At 45.7% G+C, this 20,292-nt stretch overlaps 1 protein-coding gene across 1 annotated transcript in view; it reads left to right on the top strand.

Moving 5' to 3' along the window:
* Positions 1 to 345: 345 nt before the first annotated feature.
* LOC119455588 (CRISP/Allergen/PR-1-like) overlaps positions 346 to 20,292 on the top strand; it is a 25,127-nt gene continuing 5,180 nt past the window's right edge. Inside the window, exons 1-7 of the mRNA XM_049669040.1 lie at positions 346 to 839; positions 10,354 to 10,533; positions 12,350 to 12,484; positions 14,719 to 14,806; positions 17,002 to 17,171; positions 17,996 to 18,099; positions 19,031 to 19,152. Of these exons, the coding sequence (XP_049524997.1) occupies positions 10,372 to 10,533; positions 12,350 to 12,484; positions 14,719 to 14,806; positions 17,002 to 17,171; positions 17,996 to 18,099; positions 19,031 to 19,152 (781 nt within the window). The 5' untranslated portion in view covers positions 346 to 839; positions 10,354 to 10,371. The remainder of the gene's footprint in view (positions 840 to 10,353; positions 10,534 to 12,349; positions 12,485 to 14,718; positions 14,807 to 17,001; positions 17,172 to 17,995; positions 18,100 to 19,030; positions 19,153 to 20,292) is intronic.

Genomic DNA, 20,292 nt, shown 5'->3' with positions numbered 1-20,292 from the left:
CAGCTCATTCGGCGCGAAAGCAACCGCCCAGCGGCCGACCAATGACAAACAAGAAAGCGGGGCCTAAATATGCGACGGCTTCACACACATGTGCGCACGCACTTACGCACACGCGTGCACGGTTTTTGTTAATAGAGTGACGTATTCTGTATCGTTTAGTCAAACAACAGTTGCCTAGTATAGGCAGTGTAATAAACACGGCTGTTATTTCGTCAACAAAATCGGTAGACGAGTAACTTCGAGAACTGATCTAAACTGGAATGCCTGTAAAGCGCAAAGCGCTGACAACATAACTGAAACTCAAAGATTACTTTGCGCCATGCACTGACACAGAGCGGGAAATGGCAGCGCCGTGCAGGTCGCAGATAGCGGGTCCCGTGCTTAAGCGGCGATCAACAAACATCACACCGTGCTCAGGCGAAAGGGACGCGCCTAGCCTCACGCACGCGCTGCTGGCAGCTTGATTTTGACGTTGTCGAGTGCACTGGCAGCGACTACCGAGCGGCATGTTTGCAACAGCTGAGTGCCCGAGGCGGCAACCGGAGAACAGACGGATGGGCAGCACCGGCGTGTTCAAATCGACGCACTCGTGAGGCAAGGGGCAACGGCTGCGGCAGCGCGCCCGGGCCGGTTGCATAAAATGCGCTTGTCCGTGGGCAGCCGCACGCAGAGGAGCGAAAGCACGCGGGCGCGCAACACGCGCGAAGCATCACCTGCTCGCCACTCACTCACTCTCGCACGTATATGCGTCTCTCGCGCGCTATTTGATGTGCCGACAGTGAGTAGCACCGCGGAGCGCCGACGGAAGCCATCGGGAGAAAAAGAGCACACTCAGGAAGGTGAAGATACGCGCGGTTCTTTTTCTCTTTGCGCGTTATTTTGTTCGGAGCTGTTCGCAGCGCTCTTCGTCGCCTACTGCACAAATAGCGCTGATTTGGAATGATAAAATGCGAGACTAGCCTCGGAGCGATTGAGAATGCGTGACTGCTGACTTAATGGCGTCGCTTTTTTTCTGCTGGACGCCGTAGTTAGCTTCGATTGTGTGAGAGAAAATTTATTTTTTCCCTGCCTATGGCTTCGTGAGTTGCTCTTCCTGGTATCAATGTGGGCGTATAACGGGAGGATTAGCCGTCGTCAGCGGCTCTAACGGCTTGAGGCCACCCCACGTCTCGTTCGGCTAACGGAGGCCTTGCCATTGCGTCCCGTTCAGCTGCCTGCATACGAAAACAACGCAGCATCTGTTATCGTGGCAATTGGCTATTTAGGAACCATGTACTGTCTGCACCTAGCTTAACCTGATCATAATTCTAATGAGCAACCTCTATGAACTCGGCAGGTGACGAAGCTCTTTAAAAAACAGAAAAGCATCCCACTGGGACGTTTTGGGTGTTTGAAAGAAAACCTGAGGCGAAACACATAGGAGCGACCCCCGAGGGTGAATTGTGAAGAAAGGTTTTAATTCCAGGGCCGTATACCTACTCGATTACCAAATAATTTCGTGCTTCGAGTTTGAGATTGTTCATTCTTGTCTGGTACGCAGCTTTCAGCCGTCAAAACGTATCATTTACAACAAGCCGACACTGCGCATGCCATGATTCTGCAATGCGCATGCAAAGTAGTGTACCAAATCGGAGATAAAGCCATCTTCTGCATACAGATGTGAATTTCGCAAAAAAAAATTCTGCCCGAAATAATAACAGTATCAGTAATAGCGCGCCACTTTCATCTTGTCAGCACAGTTCAGCTACTGTCAATATTACTTTCTACTTGTGGTCAATCGGCAACTCCGTCTGCGTTCTCACACAGCAGCAAAGTGCATTCATCTCAAAGTATAATATCATTATCTGCAAGATGTGTAGGTATGAACCTGTACGATTTCAGGATCAGCCGCACTTGCGATAACCGACTGGTTAAGACTACAGCATATATGGTTAGTTTTTTAATTAACTGAGTGTGAACTCACAATTTAGATTTCTACACAAGTCTGTTAATTTATCAGAACGTCGCCGGTAATTGCACCTACTATTCAAACGTATAGTGATCTACGTCACTCTTTGCGTAGTCACGGGAATTTTGATATTACAAGCCCTAGCATAACTGTGTCGAAGATTGCTGTTCGGCGTGTTGTTGGCTAAGCCGACAAATTGAATTCTCAAGATATTCTAGGTTTTGCCAATCTTATACCAGGTGTATTTTCTTATGCAGAAAGCTCTCAAAAGTTTTCATATCTAGGCCCCTGCCGTTTTTCAAATGGGCTACGTGGCTTGGCGAACATTAGCAGCAATATGAAATTCAGTCATAATATTGCTAACTAATAAAAATTTTCTAATCAGGTTTTTAATTGCTCACTTTATGGCACATCTAATTGCGAAATTGAAGCCGTTGAATCATTAGCGTATATTTCCTTAGCAGGGATCTTATAGGACTAGCACCACCTTCTAAATATTCGAACCGACACTCTGCTAAAAAGACGCCTGGGCGTTCCAGTTAAGATCATCCCGAACTCTAAAGTTTCGCTAGTCTTAGAATTTCTGCTTGGCAATTGTTCTGCTTCAATTTCGCAGTTGCAACGTGTGCCCTAAATTTAGTAACTAAAAAAATAATTTGTGCATTTTTGTCAATTCATAAATTTAATGTATAACTTTTTTACTGCTAATGTCCGCCTAGCCATGTCGCCTATTTGCAATAGCGATATAGGGACCTATATATGACAGTTTTTTTGAGTACATTGCACTAAAAAATACATCTGGTATAGCCTTAAACACGTTGATACAGTAATAATTAGCGTGAAGCTTACGCATTGTTATTGTTTTTTAGAGGTTTCCACATATAATATTTAATGCACTTAAGCAACAGCAGTGTAACAGAAGCAGGAATAATAAACATAACAAGGACGCGCCGGACAACATGTATAGGGCGTTTCAGCGAACACTTTCAAAATTTATTTAAGGTTGCCTGTGGCAGATAGCCCACTTCTAGTTCATGAGATGGTCTACTCGAAGAGGCGGACATTACTTGCCCCAAAAATTGAAGTGATTAATCGGCTAATTAACAAAAAATCACTAAGTAAGTTTTTAACTAATTACCTGATGGCCCATATTGCAATTTACAAATTGTAGCCGTGGAGTTCTCAAGGCGGATCCACTTAGAATTAATTCTCAGGATGACACCAGTTTCGAGATATTAATTCCCAAACTTTGCGGAGAAATGCATTGGCGTTCCAGTTAATTTTGTGCTTCAATGCATAAAGCGACGTTTTGTTAAGAGCCTAATTGGAACGCCAATGCATTTCTCCGCAAAGTTCGGGAATTAATATCTCGAAGCTGGTGTCATCATGATAATTCGTTAAAAGTGGATCCGCCTTGCGAAATCCACGGCTACAATCTGTGAATTGCAATATGGGCCATCAGGTAATTGGTTAAAAACCTAATTAGTGAATTTATGTTAATTATTTGATTATGCATTCCAATTTCTTGTGCAAGTAATGTCCGCCTCTTCGAATAGACCAGCGAATGAACTAGAATTGTGCTATTTGCCACAGGCAACCTTTAATAATTTTTGAAAGTGTTCGCTGAAACACCCTGTATATCGTTCTGCTTGTCTAAATACCCGCCGCAGTGGGTTAGCGGCTCTGGTGTTGCGCTGCTGAGCACGAGGTCGCGGGATCAAACTCGGGCCGCGGCGGCCGCATTTCGATAGATGCGCAATGCAAAAACGCCCGTGTCCCGTGCATTCGGTGCACGTTAAAGATCCCCTGTGGGTCTAAATTAGTCCGGAGTCCCCCACTACGGCGTGCCTCATAATCAAATCGAGGTTCTGGCACGCTAAATTCCACAATTCAATTCAATTCCGCTTGCATAAGATGTTATTCTGTTTGTAATTAAAGACAAAAGGTCCAACATGACAAGAAATGCTTACCTTGGCGAAGTTTGTGAACTGTTCCTGTGTGCCGTAACAGCTCCGGAAAAATCAAACAAAACGTTAATAAACGGTAGTAATGCACAAAATAGCACATATGAACAATCCTTGCCTAGCTGCTGTATTTTTGGACCTTGTTTTCACGATCACGTTACGGTCGTCAAAACAAATAACGACAACAGCTTCACTGGTGCAGATTAAAGTGTGATTGGAAAGCAGAATGAAGGTTATCTGTGTTTCGCATGTGAATGTAGGTGTCTGGCTGAACTGATAACGAAACCGAGGCTATATTTATGGAACTTTTAAAAGAAACAGCTTGACAGCCATCGAATAACGCTGAGCGGACAATATTTGGCAATATTTCATCGTCGTCACGCTTTCAAAATGAGTAATATATAGTGAAGACGACCACGGAGTTGCTCCCTTTCCCTTTTTAAACAAAAAGTATTGTTCCAAAGGGCTATTTTCACTTTGAAATAGACAATGGATAATTAATTCTTAACAGCGAAAAGAAAATAGTTCTGCAATTGCCTTTGACAAAAAAGTAGACCATATCAGTAAAATTTAGACAGCATTAATGTAGGATATTTACGCTCATTTCTCACATCGAAAACAATAAATTTTTTGTCCTAAGCGGCAAAAGAAAAGTCTGCATCAAAGCAAATAGATAGCCAGCGTCTTTCAGTGCGAAAGAAAAGACGGCGAGTGACAATGTAACTTTAGTTTAGTACTATTGCTCGTCTTGACGGTTCATGTTTTAGTTCTGTTCTAGTTTTCTGAGAAACATCGTTTCCCAAGTCGCACTATTCTGAAATATATATATATATATATATATATATATATATATTACTGTGTTGTGTTGTGTTCGGCAGTCAATTCTCCCAGTCGCACTACCCCACTACCTCATGATGGCTAAACGGAGTTCAAGGCGGCTAGATTTTACACGCGCATGGTGGTGGATGGATTGCTGAATACGCATTCAGTGAGACCCAACCTTTGCACGTCATTGACGAAAAAGTTATATTTAAAATTAAATTTCTTTTCAAACGTCTTAACAGGGGTTTCAAATAGGGTGAGGATTGCTCTGAGTATGCATTCATGCCGACGTGTATTCATAGTTCTAATGTACGTTCTGTGTTATTGACATCCTCACAAATAACAACAGGTCAGGAAAAGTAAGCAATGTAAAGCATAGACAGTGCTGTGCAGTGCTTATCAATTTCCAGGCAAGTATTTTTGTTTTATTTGTGGTCGCAGGGATAGTTTATACAAAGCCATATCTTCGTGATATATCACAACTTCGCGATAAGGACAGAAAAGCACGAGTGTGCGAATATTTGACATTTAGAATACGTGTAGACTTTGCAATTCGATTCTTATTCGATTTGAAAATTCGGTATTAGAAATTCTCAAGTATTCGTTTCCTTTGATTTTAAGGGAGAACACCAATTCGATTCTGCAGGGAGAAACACAAGAACAAGGTGTGACTGTTCCAAGTGATTTCGCAGCAAGAATCCATGGTTCCAGCGCACTGAGCAAACGCATAGAGTAGCTATAGCTTCTGCTCAATAATTTCCAGTCGTTCAATAAGAACTGCCTCACTTTTAAGCAGTCGACAAATTTGTTTTCTCGATTTAGGCAAAATAATTTATTATTTGAACAGCCTAGCACGTTTGAACCCATTTAAAACGATGTGTGGTGCTGTAGTTGCACACTCTGCTCCTTTAACAAACAATGCACTGTACGGGGCTTCGGTGGCTTGCTCTTCCTGTGTTTTATTGTGCTGTCATTTTAATGGTGCGCCATGTACGATATTCTTTCAGCTGTTCTCATTTACGAGCTCATCAGTCGACCGGACGTACAAGCATTGCATGTATCAGATGTTGTACATAAGCCTTCGTTTTATTGCGATTAGCCTAATTCTCCCTGTTTGCTGTTTGTATCGTGTTTGTAGCCTCTTTATTCCGGTGGTCTTTCGGACAAAAAGAAAGACTCGAAAATCATCCGTAGTTGGCAGTATCAAGCCTGGGCCTCCGAGACCAATAGCCCGATGCTGTACGCTCGGTCACGATCGCGGCCTGCGTAACGAGGGGTTAATTATCAGCGTTAGCACGCACCGGGGTGCCAACGGTGTAATATTGGAGGCTACGCAACAGTCGGGGAATTTCTCGCGCACGTGTCCAGAGGGCAGTGCGACAGAGGAGTCCCAGCGGCAGTACGCGGCTCATACATGACCTGTTTAGGCGTTACGTACATACTTGGCTTATACAGGACACATCTCACCATACAACAAGGTACATGAGTTTCATAATTACGTAACCTTAAACGAATATTTACCCATCCTCGCAATAGCAAATCTCCCCCCACCAAATTGCATGTGCACAACCACTTCAGTGTTAATCGCCTTAACGACGATAAACATCCCTAAAGGATGGGTTCTGCCAGAATTGCCGTTCTCTCTCTCTCTTTTGTGCCCTCCTAAGTGCACTCCCCGTAATCTTTACATTTTACTTTGTTTAGAAAGAATAAAATATTCTTATTCGATTCGCTAAGCGAAGGTCGTTTCCTTTTTGTTTCTTTTTTTTAATATTCCTATGCTACCTCAATAGCAAGTATACTAAAAATCAACTGCAGAAAATAAAAGGAGAAAAAAAGGCTATACGAGCGCAGTCCCCTAGTTTCTAAGGGTTCTGTTGCCGGCCCCAACAGCTACGGTCCCATGGAGGGCGGACTACAAAAAGATTCGTGTGTGACATTTTAGGTGCAAAGCAAAAAAAAAAAAAAAGAAGAAGAAGCGCGTGATTCAAGTTATTCCTAAGCTCTCCACGGCGGCGTCTCTCGTCACCGTTGTGTTGGCTCGAGAGGTTAAACACCATCAATCAATCACAGCCATCCGAAAACTCACAGGCGAGCAAGTGTGCATTTGATTCCTGGTCAGGGCAATTTCACAAGCAGCACAGTTAACCGGTCAGTCATTCACTTAGTCGGCAGCACTTGAGGTATGCTTGGCCGGAGGCTGCGGTCCGATTCCAGGAAGCGGCGGTGTTCGCCCTTGCCTTCTCCCTCGCCGTGTTCCTTCCGGCGCACGCGGCAGAACAGGTGGTCCTGACACCTCCGGGCCCCTCCCCCGCCACGACCTCACGGCGGCGGAGTCGCGCCGCGTGCAAGCTCGGTGGCAAAAGCGCAGCTGAAGCGTTGTCGACGCACGCCAATCACTCCGGGCACGTGTTCCCCCCGACGCAGCGTCGGCGGCGACCACGCGCGCATGCTGAGGCAAGCACGGGGCTTGATCGGGGGCCGGCCAGCCTGGGGTGGCAGACCTCTCGGCCTCACCCTTCCCGCTGCTTCTGGAGTGGTCCACGGCGCTAGATTTATTGTACGGTCGCAATCGGTCACTCATAGACCCGAAACCACATTTCGGCCGACGGTGCCGATAATCTATTGAACGGTTGACGCTCGCTCCTTTTGTGGAATCGCCAAGTGACCTCAGCTACACGGGGGTAGTGGTTCAAGGCGGCACCTTTTAGCACGAGAGCCGTCGATGACAAGCCCTTGTTGCGGAGCCTGAACTCAAGCGTTCATGCGCCTTTCTTGAAGCTCGTGACAGAAAGGGTTTGCCGCTCGGAAGGATTAGTTGGAAATCGAGGGAGAAGTGAGGTGTGATGTCTTCTGGAGCACGGCAGCAGTGCCAATGCCGAGGTGAGTGAATCCAATCGAAATTGCATGATGGGCAGTTGTTTGGCTTTAACGCGTTAGCATTCTTAGGGTGATTCACGCAATTTCTGGGGGTTATCTATATTTGTACCTATCTATCTATGTTTGTATCTAACCGCTCTCTCGCCTACTTGGGGTTAATGAATAGTCCGTGGCCGAATGGAAGGCGCATCGAGCTGCTGTGCTCAGAAAACAGGATTAGAAACCAAACGTCAAGCACCTTGGGTCACTGAGTATTTGGCAAGGTAGTGCAGACCGAGGGCGTTGCACACGAGCCACGAAAGTTGCACATGACATTTGCAGAAAAAAAATATAGGTAAAAGATTGGGGACATTTCACAAAGAGCTCATACGACGCAGCTATGAGAGAAAAATAACACCGTTGAAATTCTGCTTATACTTTTCGTGCTTGAGTCTTGAAGGCGGCCAAAACTGATAGTTTTTACGACCATCAGTTTGTGGCACCAGCTGGAACTATAATATGGATGACATGTTGTACCATGACATATCTTAGTGGAAAAAATCATCACATGGAAGGAGCCAGAATTTTGATAATGGCAGAACAACATTCAATGCTTTATTCCACATTAACATCTGTCTTTGTTAACTAAAACACCATTTTACTTCATATTCGTGCTTTCTTAGTAAGTCACACTTAGAAGTGTACGGCGTCAGGCGCATCTGCAAGGCATCTCTTGATGACTTATGGGCTTTCTCAAGCAATCTATTCGTTTTCCTGACTGCCGAGAAACATGAGAGCATTTACTTTCATACATGCAGGCGCGCCGGATTTACGAAACTTCTCGTTTTCTTGGCGACTTCGTGCATCCGTTTACATGCATACCTGCCTCCAACAACTGTGCATGTTCTTGTCACGTTTTCTCCGGCTCGTATGCAAGGAGAATCGTGGAACCTTGCAGGCTAAAGAAGTAAGGCAGGAAGTCGCTTACAGGTTTCTGCGCGATTGCACAGGGGTCAACTTGTTATAGCTTGAACCCATGTGGATGTTTTGGCCAGTCACGCACCATAAGTATACGTCGTCGTTACAGGGAAAAAATGGCTGTTTTCTCCGTCACGTTTTCTCCGGCCTGACGTCCCTTGTCACAGAGCCAAGTGGCACAGAGAAAAAATTCCTATAGAAAAAAATATAAAAAACTGAACCCTGGTGTTTTCGTGACCTCAGAGTAGATCGGTTGAGCCTATGAAGGGAGTGAAAATTACAGTTGTATTAAGCCGCCGTGGCTTCGAAAGACTTCGACAAGTAGTGCGGTAGTGAAGGACAGCGTGAACCAATTTAGAAACCATAATCTGTACGTTAAGTTAAAAGCGACCTACGTTTGTGTGATCCTCGGTAAATGTATTTCGTGAAAGGTAGTGAAACTTAAGTTCATTTATCGCAGTATAAATACAAATGAATAAAGTATGCCCACGACTCACTCTTAATTTATCACTTCGTTATCATTACGCTCAACCATGACGAACACACCCATGCTACGTTCCTATAACATTTAAGGCTCTGTGGAGTCATTGAGCATTCCGGTGCTTTATATAGAATGGTCATCCAGGTAGTCAAAGACAAGCGTCTGCCTTTTTGGGGCTTCTGGCAAGGACCTCCCCTTTATTTACGTATTAATGTCTTTCTGTGAAGCTTTGCTATATGTTATCTGCTGGTGCTGGGAGTACATCACGAAGTACATTTTGCATGCGATTATTTTTATGCGGAATGCGGCCTATTCCTCGATGCTCAATTTTTACTGCGCAAGTAAAAGCATGAGATTGTACGGTGGCAGTTTTATATCTTGCGTTTTCAAAAGCGAAAAAGTCACAGGCCTGCGCGGCACACGCAGCACAGTCACAGCGTAAGCTGGTGGAGCGGCTCAAGAGTAGCTCCGATTTGGGCACCACGCACTACAGGGTCTTCGCGGCAGTCTATTTGCATCGTTTTGACGAGAACGATCTGAACTGTCCGCCTGGCGTCGATGGCGAGCTGCGGCTTGTAATGCTCTCTCCACAGCAGTCTGCTGAGCCCGATCAAGCCTTACAACTACAACTTACATGTCGGGCGCGCCGCGTTTGCAGGTGCCTTAACTAGATGGTGCCACCATACTGGCGGAGGCTGGCAGTTCGGGAGCGTGTTGATTGCGCGCCTCGTCTGAATCGCATATCCTCGTCTGTGCCTGTGGACGCTGCGTTTGCAGGCATCTTACCTAGATGGCGCCACCATACTGGCGAAGGCGCGAGTCGTCTCACCCTGCGTTTGCCTTAGGGTATTGTCCGCGGCCCGATAGCAAGCGCTTGCGTGGCTCCATGGTAGAGTATCCGACTCCCACGCAACGGGCGCAGGTTCAAACCCGGCGAGAACCGGGTACTTTTTCTCGCGTTTCCGGCGATAGCGGTTACGCGGCCGTCGGCGGCGGCATCATCGCGACCCGAAACGGCTATTGGAATGAGCCCATAACAGCTTACGCTGTAAAACAAAAGAACGTAGAATTTGTTTCCTTCGCTAGACATAAGTAACGAACTTGTGATGCTGGCTGCTTACTTAGGTCACGGAAATGCCCCTTGTGATTGTCCTTGCGGCATAGCGACTTCTGTTTTTACATTTGCCACTTAACCTCATATTTCCAATCTAATAGCTGCATAAAAAAACAGCGGGAGTAACGAATTAATGAAATGACTGCTCAATTGCTTATGCAAAATGATAAATTCTCACCATTTGCAGATCCGCAAAGCTGTCCCTATGGCGCCGCGGATGAAAGGTGGTGGCTCCAATAGGACATCGCTTGTTGCGTATTTCTGGTTGAACTGTCTGCTGCTTTGGAGCCATTGCTGGGCGTACCATTGTAACGACAAGTATCGGAAGTTTTCGCCACAGCACACGATATGCCTGCCGAACCGTCAGGTGAGCGCGAGTTAGTTGAAACCTTACTACATTTCACCCAAGTACACTGTAAAGCGAATGTTTTTACAAGAGTTCCACACCACTTTCGTGTGGTGGTGGTGTCGGCGGCATCAAAGAGGCACAGGCGTATTGAGCGAAGCTGGCGCAGCAGAGCCCACGCAGGATGCAGGAACCGGCAGGGAGTATAGAAGCACTTAGGCCAGATATATATTGAGAGAGAAAAAAAGGTAAAGGAAAGACAGGGAGGTTAACCAGACATTATCTCCGGTTGGCTACCCTGTACTGGGGGAGGGGTAAAGGGATTCGACAGGAGAGAGAGAAAAAATAAGTATAAAAAAGGGGGGAAAAGGAAAAAGAAAATCACACACACACACACACACACAAAACAGAACTGTTTCTGTGGGCATAGTCACGCAGTCTGAGAAGGCAGTCTGATATATATTGAAACCTTTGAATAGGCTCGGGGCCCTAGTGAAACGTTTGCAAACTATTCGGTATATTTCGGGTAGTGGCAAACAAGATCCCATGGACTTCCGAATGGTGTAAAAAGGCTGTCATACAGTTTCCCTGTCTGATTGTCACAGTTTTCGATGTCAGGATCCGTATTTTAGATTGACTGATCGGATGCATAAAAGCTTACATGAGTTGTTAAAAAGGACATATCCTCGGGCAAGTTGGTGTGCTTCAGTGTTCAGTAACTGTGTTGTTACAATAATTTTCTGCAATTGCGTTTTCCTTTTTCGTAACGACGCGCTCACGTAGAAGCAGCGGCAGGGCCAAGTCATCTAGTTGATGACTGTCGAAGATTTCACTGTAGCCCACTTTTCTGTAACCCAAGTGTTCTACGTCCATTTACATCAGAACAGACTGGTATTTGAATTATTTTTCATCAAAAAAGGAGGTAACTGCGTTAGCACTGCCTCTGTTAGTATCACAGAGAAAATAATGGAGTCTCTTAGTCAAAACATTGGTGGCACGAACGCGCGGTAAATTGACTGTTTGGTGTGACGGTTTCTGCCTGACGTAGCTTAGTGACGAGTAAATGTCAGTTGTAGTCCAACGCCAGTGGCGTCTATGCTTAAACTTTACGTCCCGTTCAATTTTGCACGGGTAGGATATTTCATGAATCTTGCAACCAATGAACCCGCCTAGTTTAACTAGTTAGCGCTAGCATCTGTAGTGTTTTTTTTTTGTTTTGTTTTGTTTTTTTTTTACAGCGAAGCTGTATACCTCTCGTTGGTCGGAAAATTTCGTGGCGTAAACACAAAACTCCAGATTAACAACTGAAGGCAAATGGCATATCTTTCTTAGCAGTCAGGCATATAGCATATATACATATATATATTCTTAGTGACGTCACCACGCTTTCCTATATAAAAGGGATACCCGTCTATCAACTCATTCAGCTCATTCTAAGACTGCCATGGGTAGACCACGGAAATTAAACACACCAGAAGAACAGCGTGAATACAATGCTCGCCCATGTGTGGTGTTTGATACAGCTTCGCTGGACTTTCACGTTCGCAGGGCGGGATGGCGGCCAATTTTTTTTTCTCTGGTTTGACCACATTGTATCAATGTATCTAGTACTACTCCATCTAAAATAAGGAACTTGATAGTTGGCGGTTTGTGTGTATCGTCCGAATAATTCTTTGAGTACATTGTCTCAAAACTATGCGCTTAACACTACATAGTGATTGGAACAGTTACAGAGTTCTGCAGAAACATACTGCGCCCTTCTCAGGAAGCACTCAGTTTAGATGAGAAAGTTCATAGGATTTGATTTCATCTAAGAAGTGGAGCTCACTTTGTACAGGACTGCTCAATAGCTTCGGCCGGTGTTTCAAAGAAGGAGATCCAGGAAATCATGGCTGCCCACAATAACTACCGACAAATGGTTGCCATGGGAAAAGTGCCTGGATTTCCACCTGCTGCCAATATGATGGAGCTGGTAAGTCATGCCATCTATTTTATTTTCCATAATTGATGGTCATGTGACGCAACATTCTAGCGCGGAACGCCAACAGAAAAACAAAAGCGAATATGCTTAGTTCAGGTGCGAAACTTCCTCCTTTCACCACGGTGATCCGCTGGGTATCATTTTATAAAGCTAGCATAAACCTGAACATTCTTTAAAAGCAACTGAGGGGTTGACGATAAACATAAATTAGCTTTTTATCGCAGCAGTGAATGCAGCACATTATAGCTAGCGTAATTTTGCTGTAATATCTATGATTATGTATGTATGTATGTATGTATGTATGTATGTATGTATGTATGTATGTATGTATGTATGTATGTATGTATGTATGTATGTATGTATGTATGTATGTATGTATGTATGTATGTATGTATGTATGTATGTATGTATGTATTGTGGGAAACGGCTCGATCCCGCAGTCCACGATAGCAGGCTCCAGTCTCGGCCGGTCGCGCCCAAGGGTGCCCAGCCGCAGCTCGCGCGTCCCTTGTGCTACTACTCGCGCGTCCGTCATCTTCTTCATCCACAGTTGGCTCTTATGCCGCTAATCATGTCGGCGTTCCCACACTGCCCCTCCCTCTGCGAAGGCGTTGATGGCACTGACCCACGGTGGCCGGCAGCGACGGCATGACACCGCCACCTGCAGGCGAACCTTGAAGACTGCTAATGCAACCGAACGAGGATCGGTGGAGCTGGCAACGTCCGAGTCACCAAGGTCTTCCAGGCACCCGCAGGCCCTAAACCCGGCTGGCTTCCAGGACGGACTCCTCGCGAAGATTGGACAGACCAGGTGGTGCGGCCTCGGAGTTGAGGTCTTGCAGGAACCTAAAGGCCCTAAACCATCCCTTGATGCACACCTGGTCTGGTTTTCCTTTCCGACCTCGTTCTGACGAGTGCGCGCAGCAGGTCGCCGGAAGGAGCCGCCACTTGCTCAATGCCTTGCCACCACAGAGACCACGCCGCACTGCAGCACGCATGTCACAGGAGGGGAAGATCGTAGATGGTCCCGATCGTCACTCTAACTGTGCTGCCGCCGCTACCGTTGGCAACTGGACTCGAGCTCCCGAAATCTCACCGGAACACGGGACACCACTCACCACGGCCTCTCGAGCTGTCTGTGTAGAACAACGAAATGCAGCGCCGAGGGGTGGAGCTGCTTTTGAGGTGGGGTCGGCACCATCGCGCTCATGACGTCACCTGCACCGGCGGTGCCCTTCTGAAACGGCGGCGCCGGGATCTGCAGCAGCGCGTAGGAGACCACGCTGCCACCACGCCGCCACCAGGCCCCACACCAGGCTCGAAGACAGCGATGGAGGAGGAACCAGCGGAAGCGCTCGTCACCGAACACCAGAGGTGCAGCTCGCACTGCGAAAATGGTTTCCGCAGTGGAAACCACCACCACGCACCAGGCCGGGGCAGGAGTCGCTATACTGGCCGCGGGACGTGCGCCGTCAGCCTTCCCCACGACCATTGTCCTTCCCGGAACGCAGCCGGGGCCCCACGTTGGGCGCCAATGTGGGAAACGGCTCGATTCCGCAGTCCACGCCAGCAGGCTCCAGTCTCGGCCGGCCGCGCCCAAGGGCGCCCAGCCGCAGCTCGCGCGTCACTCGCGCCACGGCTCGCGCGTCCGTCATCTTCTTCACCCACAGTTTACTCTTATGCCGCTAATCACGTCGGCGTTCCCAAAGTATGTAAGTATGTATGTGTGTATGTATGTATGATCACGAAAAAATAATAATAATGATTCATTACTGATTGATTGTTTAAGGGTATTCAAGCACTGGATTGTCGATTACTAGAGTTCACACAATTCAAAGAACATTTATGCCTTGGGCTCTGCACATTTTCTTTATTCTAGTGAAATTTCACAACGACCCCCTGAGCACTTCGAGTGAAGCAAAACACTAACGAATCACAACTGAAAGGCGACTTTCGTGTACTTATAAGCAACAGAGTACCATATGCCAGCATTCATTTCACTTGGCTGTTAAATGTGATAACTTACGTGTATAGAAGTCAACTTGAATCAATTCGAGGCAAAGTTAATCGAGCATTCGTCTTGCGACACACGCCTACGTTTAACCGTTGCGGAAACTTGTATATATTACTCGTGCTTCAAGTAGCCGTTTCATCAAAGTCTATATCGAAACTATTTTCATTTGTATTTTGATAAGAAAGGTGTTGATCATTTCGCGGCTGCGCAGGTCTGGGACAATGAGCTTGCTGCCGTGGCACAGGCACACGCGAAGCAGTGCCGATTCCACCACGACTGCTACTCATGCCGAAGGGTTTGTAAGTTCGGGCTTTTATGCTGCGCCCATGTTCTTGAGTAGCTTTCGAATTAAATGCAATTATACCTTAGAGGTCACAAATCAAGTACTGCTGTACCGAACCTGTTAACAGCCGATGTTGTTGCAACTTTTCACGATGGTCACGTGTCTGAATTCTTCTAACTTATCAAACCAGCTGCGTGTTCTTCAGCCAGCTGGAAATTTTCGTACTGTTCGTCAGGAACACATATATGACAATGTGTGCACGGCAAATCAATGAAGAAAATGGTAGGACATAACGTCCAGGCATTGCGCAGCGCATCATGGTGGACGTGTAGCAGAGCGTTCCGTATTGATTTCGACTGCATGGGCATACGCGCAGCGTGCACCTAAAGTGCGGCGTAGAAGCGTTTTTGCATTCCGCTACCATCGCAATGCGCCCGCCTCAACCAAGAAGTGAACCCGCGTCCTCATGCTAAGTAGCACAATGCCATAGTCACTAAGGCAAAGCGGCAGCTTTGCAAAAGCAAATAGGGTCATGCGATGTTCTCAGCAGGTAATAGCTTTAGAATTATTGCGATATTCGTGCTGAAGCCTATTTTTGGTTACTGATTCTGCCAGCCGACAGCAATTGCAACTCATTTCTGGGTCATGCATTTCTCATCGCTTGAGGCTAACATGAATGCTGTGAAAATATATTTTTACTGATATGTGCTTAAAATAATTCAGACATCACTTCAGCGCTCTTTAATTCTGGTGGTGATGTGGCAGAATGTTTCACTGTCATGAGAATCAACGATACGGTCACTGAGTTTGAAAATCATGGCTGAGCATAATACTTTTTCGCCACTCAAAGAAGTAAAACTTGTCTTTCTTGTTTTTTATTGTACTTACGTGTCTAATTCTCGATTTTCGATGTGTCCTGGTTGCAAATGGATTGTTTCTGGCCGAACAGTTTACAACATGGCGGTCCATGTTGAATCAACAATTTAGTAAGAATTTAACACTGAGATGGCCCAATTTCCACAAAAATTGCTCACTAGTTGCCTGTGCACAGAAATCACTAGTGCTCAAATCCACCCACTCCCTAATTTTCACTCTTGTTGGGACCATGTTTCACATAACGCCGCGTTCAAAGAGTAACACGGAGTAACTGAACTCGACAGACTAATGCTGATAGAGAGTGAGAAATGTGAACTTGAATTTATAGCAGTTCTTTTCTTATTCTCAAATAGAGAAGAGGCGGTTAGTCGTGAGCAATATGAAAAGAAACCCCGAATTTGTTTTCAAATTCTCGTTACCTGCGAATTTGGATGGGACATGGTAATATGTAACAAGAAGCTTCTTTAACGTCGGTATAAATGAACACATTTGAGCCAAAATGCTTGAAACGCTGGTCAGAGAATGCGCTGCAGAGCTATGTGAGTGCAGCTGCCTTCTCTGACCAGTGTTCCAAGCACCAGGGCTTGGCGACCGGCCCCGAGGATTGTATCCTACAGCGAGTCAATGCGCACGGCTACTTGGAGGCGCTCTTGGCATTCGCCCGCGATACAGACGAGCTCTGGGCGACATCCTCGGAACTGGCCTCGCTAACATATACGGTGTTGATCCTCTATCATTTGCTCCCATAGCCACCTCTTCGCACTTGGGCCACATAGCCAGCTTTGTGTGGATGAACGCTGCATTCATTCATTCATGTAAATCTTGTCTGTTTGTAGCTACTAGCCTGGTGAGAGATATTTCGGTGTTCCCTTTCGGATTGCTTGAAGGAGTGCTAGGTCTAACATTGCGTGACTCTGCAATATCCATATCCCACTCGTATAAGAAATGTCAAACCCCGAAGAATCCATAAGCAGTGCATGGAAAACTAAGAATATTCAGTACTTTTAAGCCTGGCAGTTAAGCGCAGCGAGCGGCTGTCGTTTGAACAGCCGAAAAAGTGTTGTAAATAAAAATATAAAAATAACGCTTGCACCCAAAAGAGAAATAATGACCGACGCGACATCTATAGAAGCCTTTGAAAAAAGAATCGCTTTTTCAGGCTGCCACTATTGAAAAACCTTCATGACTCCAACCCTGGGACTGCCAGTACATGGGCTCCGCGCTCGCAGAAAATATTTTGTTCCGCTGTCGCATCTGTAGGGAACGAATAGTGATAGTGTGAGCGACGCCCTTGTCGTCATTTTCACACAAATATGTTTCTCTCTTTCGCCTCAGCCAGGTTTACAGCGGGACAGAACATGTTCCTCCATTACTCTTCCTCGCTGCGACTGAGACCGACCAATTGGGCGAGCGTCGTCAAGAGCTGGTTCGATGAATACAGACTGTTCAATCCGGACGAAATTGACTCCTTCCATACTGTGCAGGACAGTGGCCATTTTACTCAGGTACACGCGATGATTCTGAGCCACTTGTGACCAAATCTTACAATGACCGCTTGGTTGCATGACTGTGTCAAAAATAACGAATGGATATGGAACAGAACATCTGGTTAACGCGCTGAACGACATGTGAATAATTTAGTACCTCAGCAACGTTGCTAACGAGGGAATGTTTCCGCCTTGGTGGTTACATATGTTGGGAAGAAGTTCATCACATCGCAATAGTTTGTTATTTCTGCGCCCTTCTCTTCTTGCTTCTAGCTATATTCATATTTTATGACTCACTGCTTCTGATGCATTGCCTAAACTCTTTTCTATTATTACCCATGTACTCAACTTTCACACCCTTCAGATAACCATCTAATTTCATGCTGTCACATTTTCTTCAGTCTTACTCGTTTCATTAATACTTCAATGACTGAAACCTTTTGTGTGTCATTGTAAGGGGTTAAAACCTTTCTTGCCTGGCTTTCAGCAATAAATTAATGCAGGCGCTTGGTTGGCAATGTCATCGACACCGTACGCTTGAACATCTCTGGGAACGTGGTGATGCGCATGTACAAAAAGTTTTTGCAGAGCCCCTGCCTGAGTTTAAGGCTTAGGCTTGAGGAACCGGGGACCCTTGCGGAAGTAATTTGAAACATATTAGTAATAATTAGGTATATTACTAATTTCTCACTTGGTATGTAAATTTCGTGCAAAAGTTCATTTCTACTAAGCATTCTTGTGTTTTTTTTTCTGCATGTCGTTTACCAAACGGCTTTTGACGATGGCGAATGTATTCGTGCAATACCAATATATGCACCTTCGTCGCTTTTTCTCAAGCACAGCTGATCTGGGCGAAAACCACTCATGTTGGTTGCGGCAAAACCCGATTCAAGATTAAAGAGGAAGATTGGTATCGCACCCTGTACACATGCAACTACGGACCCATGTAAGTGCGCACAAGAATGTGCAGTTTTTGAACAGCGGAGCTGTTTAAGCCGGGCGTAATGTGTCAACTCCGAACAGAAAATGTGGGCCGATGTGGCGGTAGTGCAGAAAGGGTCCAAGCGCAATGGCACTTACCCATCTGAACTAGCGAAGCTGAGCCTGTCTAAGTCTAGCTACGCATGGTTGGGACTACTTAAGCTTAGTCAGTCATCGATAGCCAATCGATAACTAATTAATAGCTCATTGATAATCGATCAATAATCCATAAATTCCGGAAAATGCTGGGGATGACTTGGTAGTGCTTAGCCTAGCCCAAATAGGTGATCAATACCTTGCGATAGCCAATCGATAGCCAATCAATAGCTAATCGATAATGTATCAATAATCAACAAATTCCGGAAAATGCTGGGGATCACATGGTCGTGCTTAGCCTAGCCCAAAAGCCAGAACTAGCTAGGTGCCCATCAGCTCCGCTGTCTCTTTAGCATTGCGCCTCCAGTGCAAGCTACACTACTTTTTTTTCAATATTACCAAGAATACAGCAATGGCATGCACAACTTTACTGCCTCGCGATTATTCAGTGCAAGAAGTCACGACACTAGAACAGACGAAACAGAGACAGACACAGTGCTGTGTCTGTTTCGTCACTTATTGCGTACCGTTCTCTCGTGCTGTTCATCCAAGAGCTAGCCCTAAAAGCCACTATTGTAGACCATCGCAGATGTAATATGAAGCACAAAGAACCAGCAGCATGTTTGTCATTTTGCGACACATTACGTTAACTTTCCTTTGTCCTTTCATTTGTCCCTGACTGCGTCACCCTGCTGTGGGAGAAGTTTACAAAGTGGCTATTGGCGTATCTTGGTTTCAATTTGTGTCTTCTTGAAGGACAAGAGACCAAATCTGCAGATTCTTCATTTTTTTCACAACAGGGGCAATGTTATTCAGTCTAGGGTCTACGAAAAAGGTCGACCTTGCAGCCTCTGTCCAAACAGAACTTCGTGCAGCCCATCCGTACCCGGGCTGTGCCACTTAGGTGCAATGCCTTTGGCCCGTAAGTATCAAATACAATCTATGGATTGTATTTTGTAAGCACCGATTTTATCCCATTCTACTCATATTTAAGATACGTAGCGCCAGGCATGCCGGTGCGTGATGTAATAGCGAGAAAGAGCGGCGACGCTGCCTTCGAATTCTAACAAAAGGAAACTCACCATACGTGACGTTAGCAAAACATAGGACGTCAGATGTTTGGCATCGCGTTTCCCTGAATATTCAAATGTTTTAAACTAAAAGAGGCAGTTTCTGGAAGTAGGGTAAGGCGAGGCAAAATGAGAGATATTTTCAAGTTATGCAATTTTTTTTCGTTCTCCTTTATAATTCTGAACAAAATGCAATAATGTTGTCCTTTCGCCCTTACCTGCTTTGTCAGCAAGAATTGTGGCGCTGCAATTAGTAGAAGTATGAAATCAAACTTTATTTTTAAAAAGTCAGAGATTTTTCACTTTGCCCTGACCAAGGTGCCAAATGAGGCAGCTATAGTGGGCAAAATGAGACAACCTCAAATAGTGACAAAGTTCATTGCTTGCAAAGGCACTTGTAGAAGTTCACGTGGGCCCCCACGCACGCTTCATGGGTACACTCGCTGTAGCCTGTGCGCTGAATTCATACAGAGCTTCAGCAATTTTCATAAGAAGCATTGTCGGTGCCCTTTGGGTTCGAGTCGTGTGGCCTGTCAGATCCCTTTTTTTTTTCATATGCTTTTGCACAGAATGGGTTATTTCGCCTTCGTTTTCTTTGGCCTTTTCGATTTCTACTCTTCTGGGTGAGCGACACTCCAAACCGACGGGTAGTTTTTGTCAACAAAGTGGCTTTGTAGAAAGATTGCTGTATTCTTTGCGGTATTCTTGGCGCTCGAGAAATTTCATGGAAGTTTTTATTACTTTCAGTTGGCTCAACGGGTTTTCTGCGAACACCTCTGGCGTACAAAAAACTTCTGTCGCAGATAGTGATGGCTTCATGGGCTGGCTGCATGCGATTTTTGCCACAGTCAGCCCTGGATGTCTTTCTTTTATAGGCCCCTGCCAACCTGGACAAGAAGACTGAAATGGTATAGAACAGCCACAAGCAGCAAGCTTCACAAAAACGATATTAGAGCTCACGAAGGCCTCCTTGGCGTGTTTTGCCCCTTTCT

This window comes from Dermacentor silvarum, chromosome 6 (assembly GCF_013339745.2).
Source record: "Dermacentor silvarum isolate Dsil-2018 chromosome 6, BIME_Dsil_1.4, whole genome shotgun sequence".
NCBI classification, from domain to species: Eukaryota; Metazoa; Arthropoda; class Arachnida; order Ixodida; family Ixodidae; genus Dermacentor; species Dermacentor silvarum.
The sequence above is the reverse complement of the archived record's forward strand: the minus strand, read 5'-3'. Positions and strand labels throughout refer to the sequence as shown.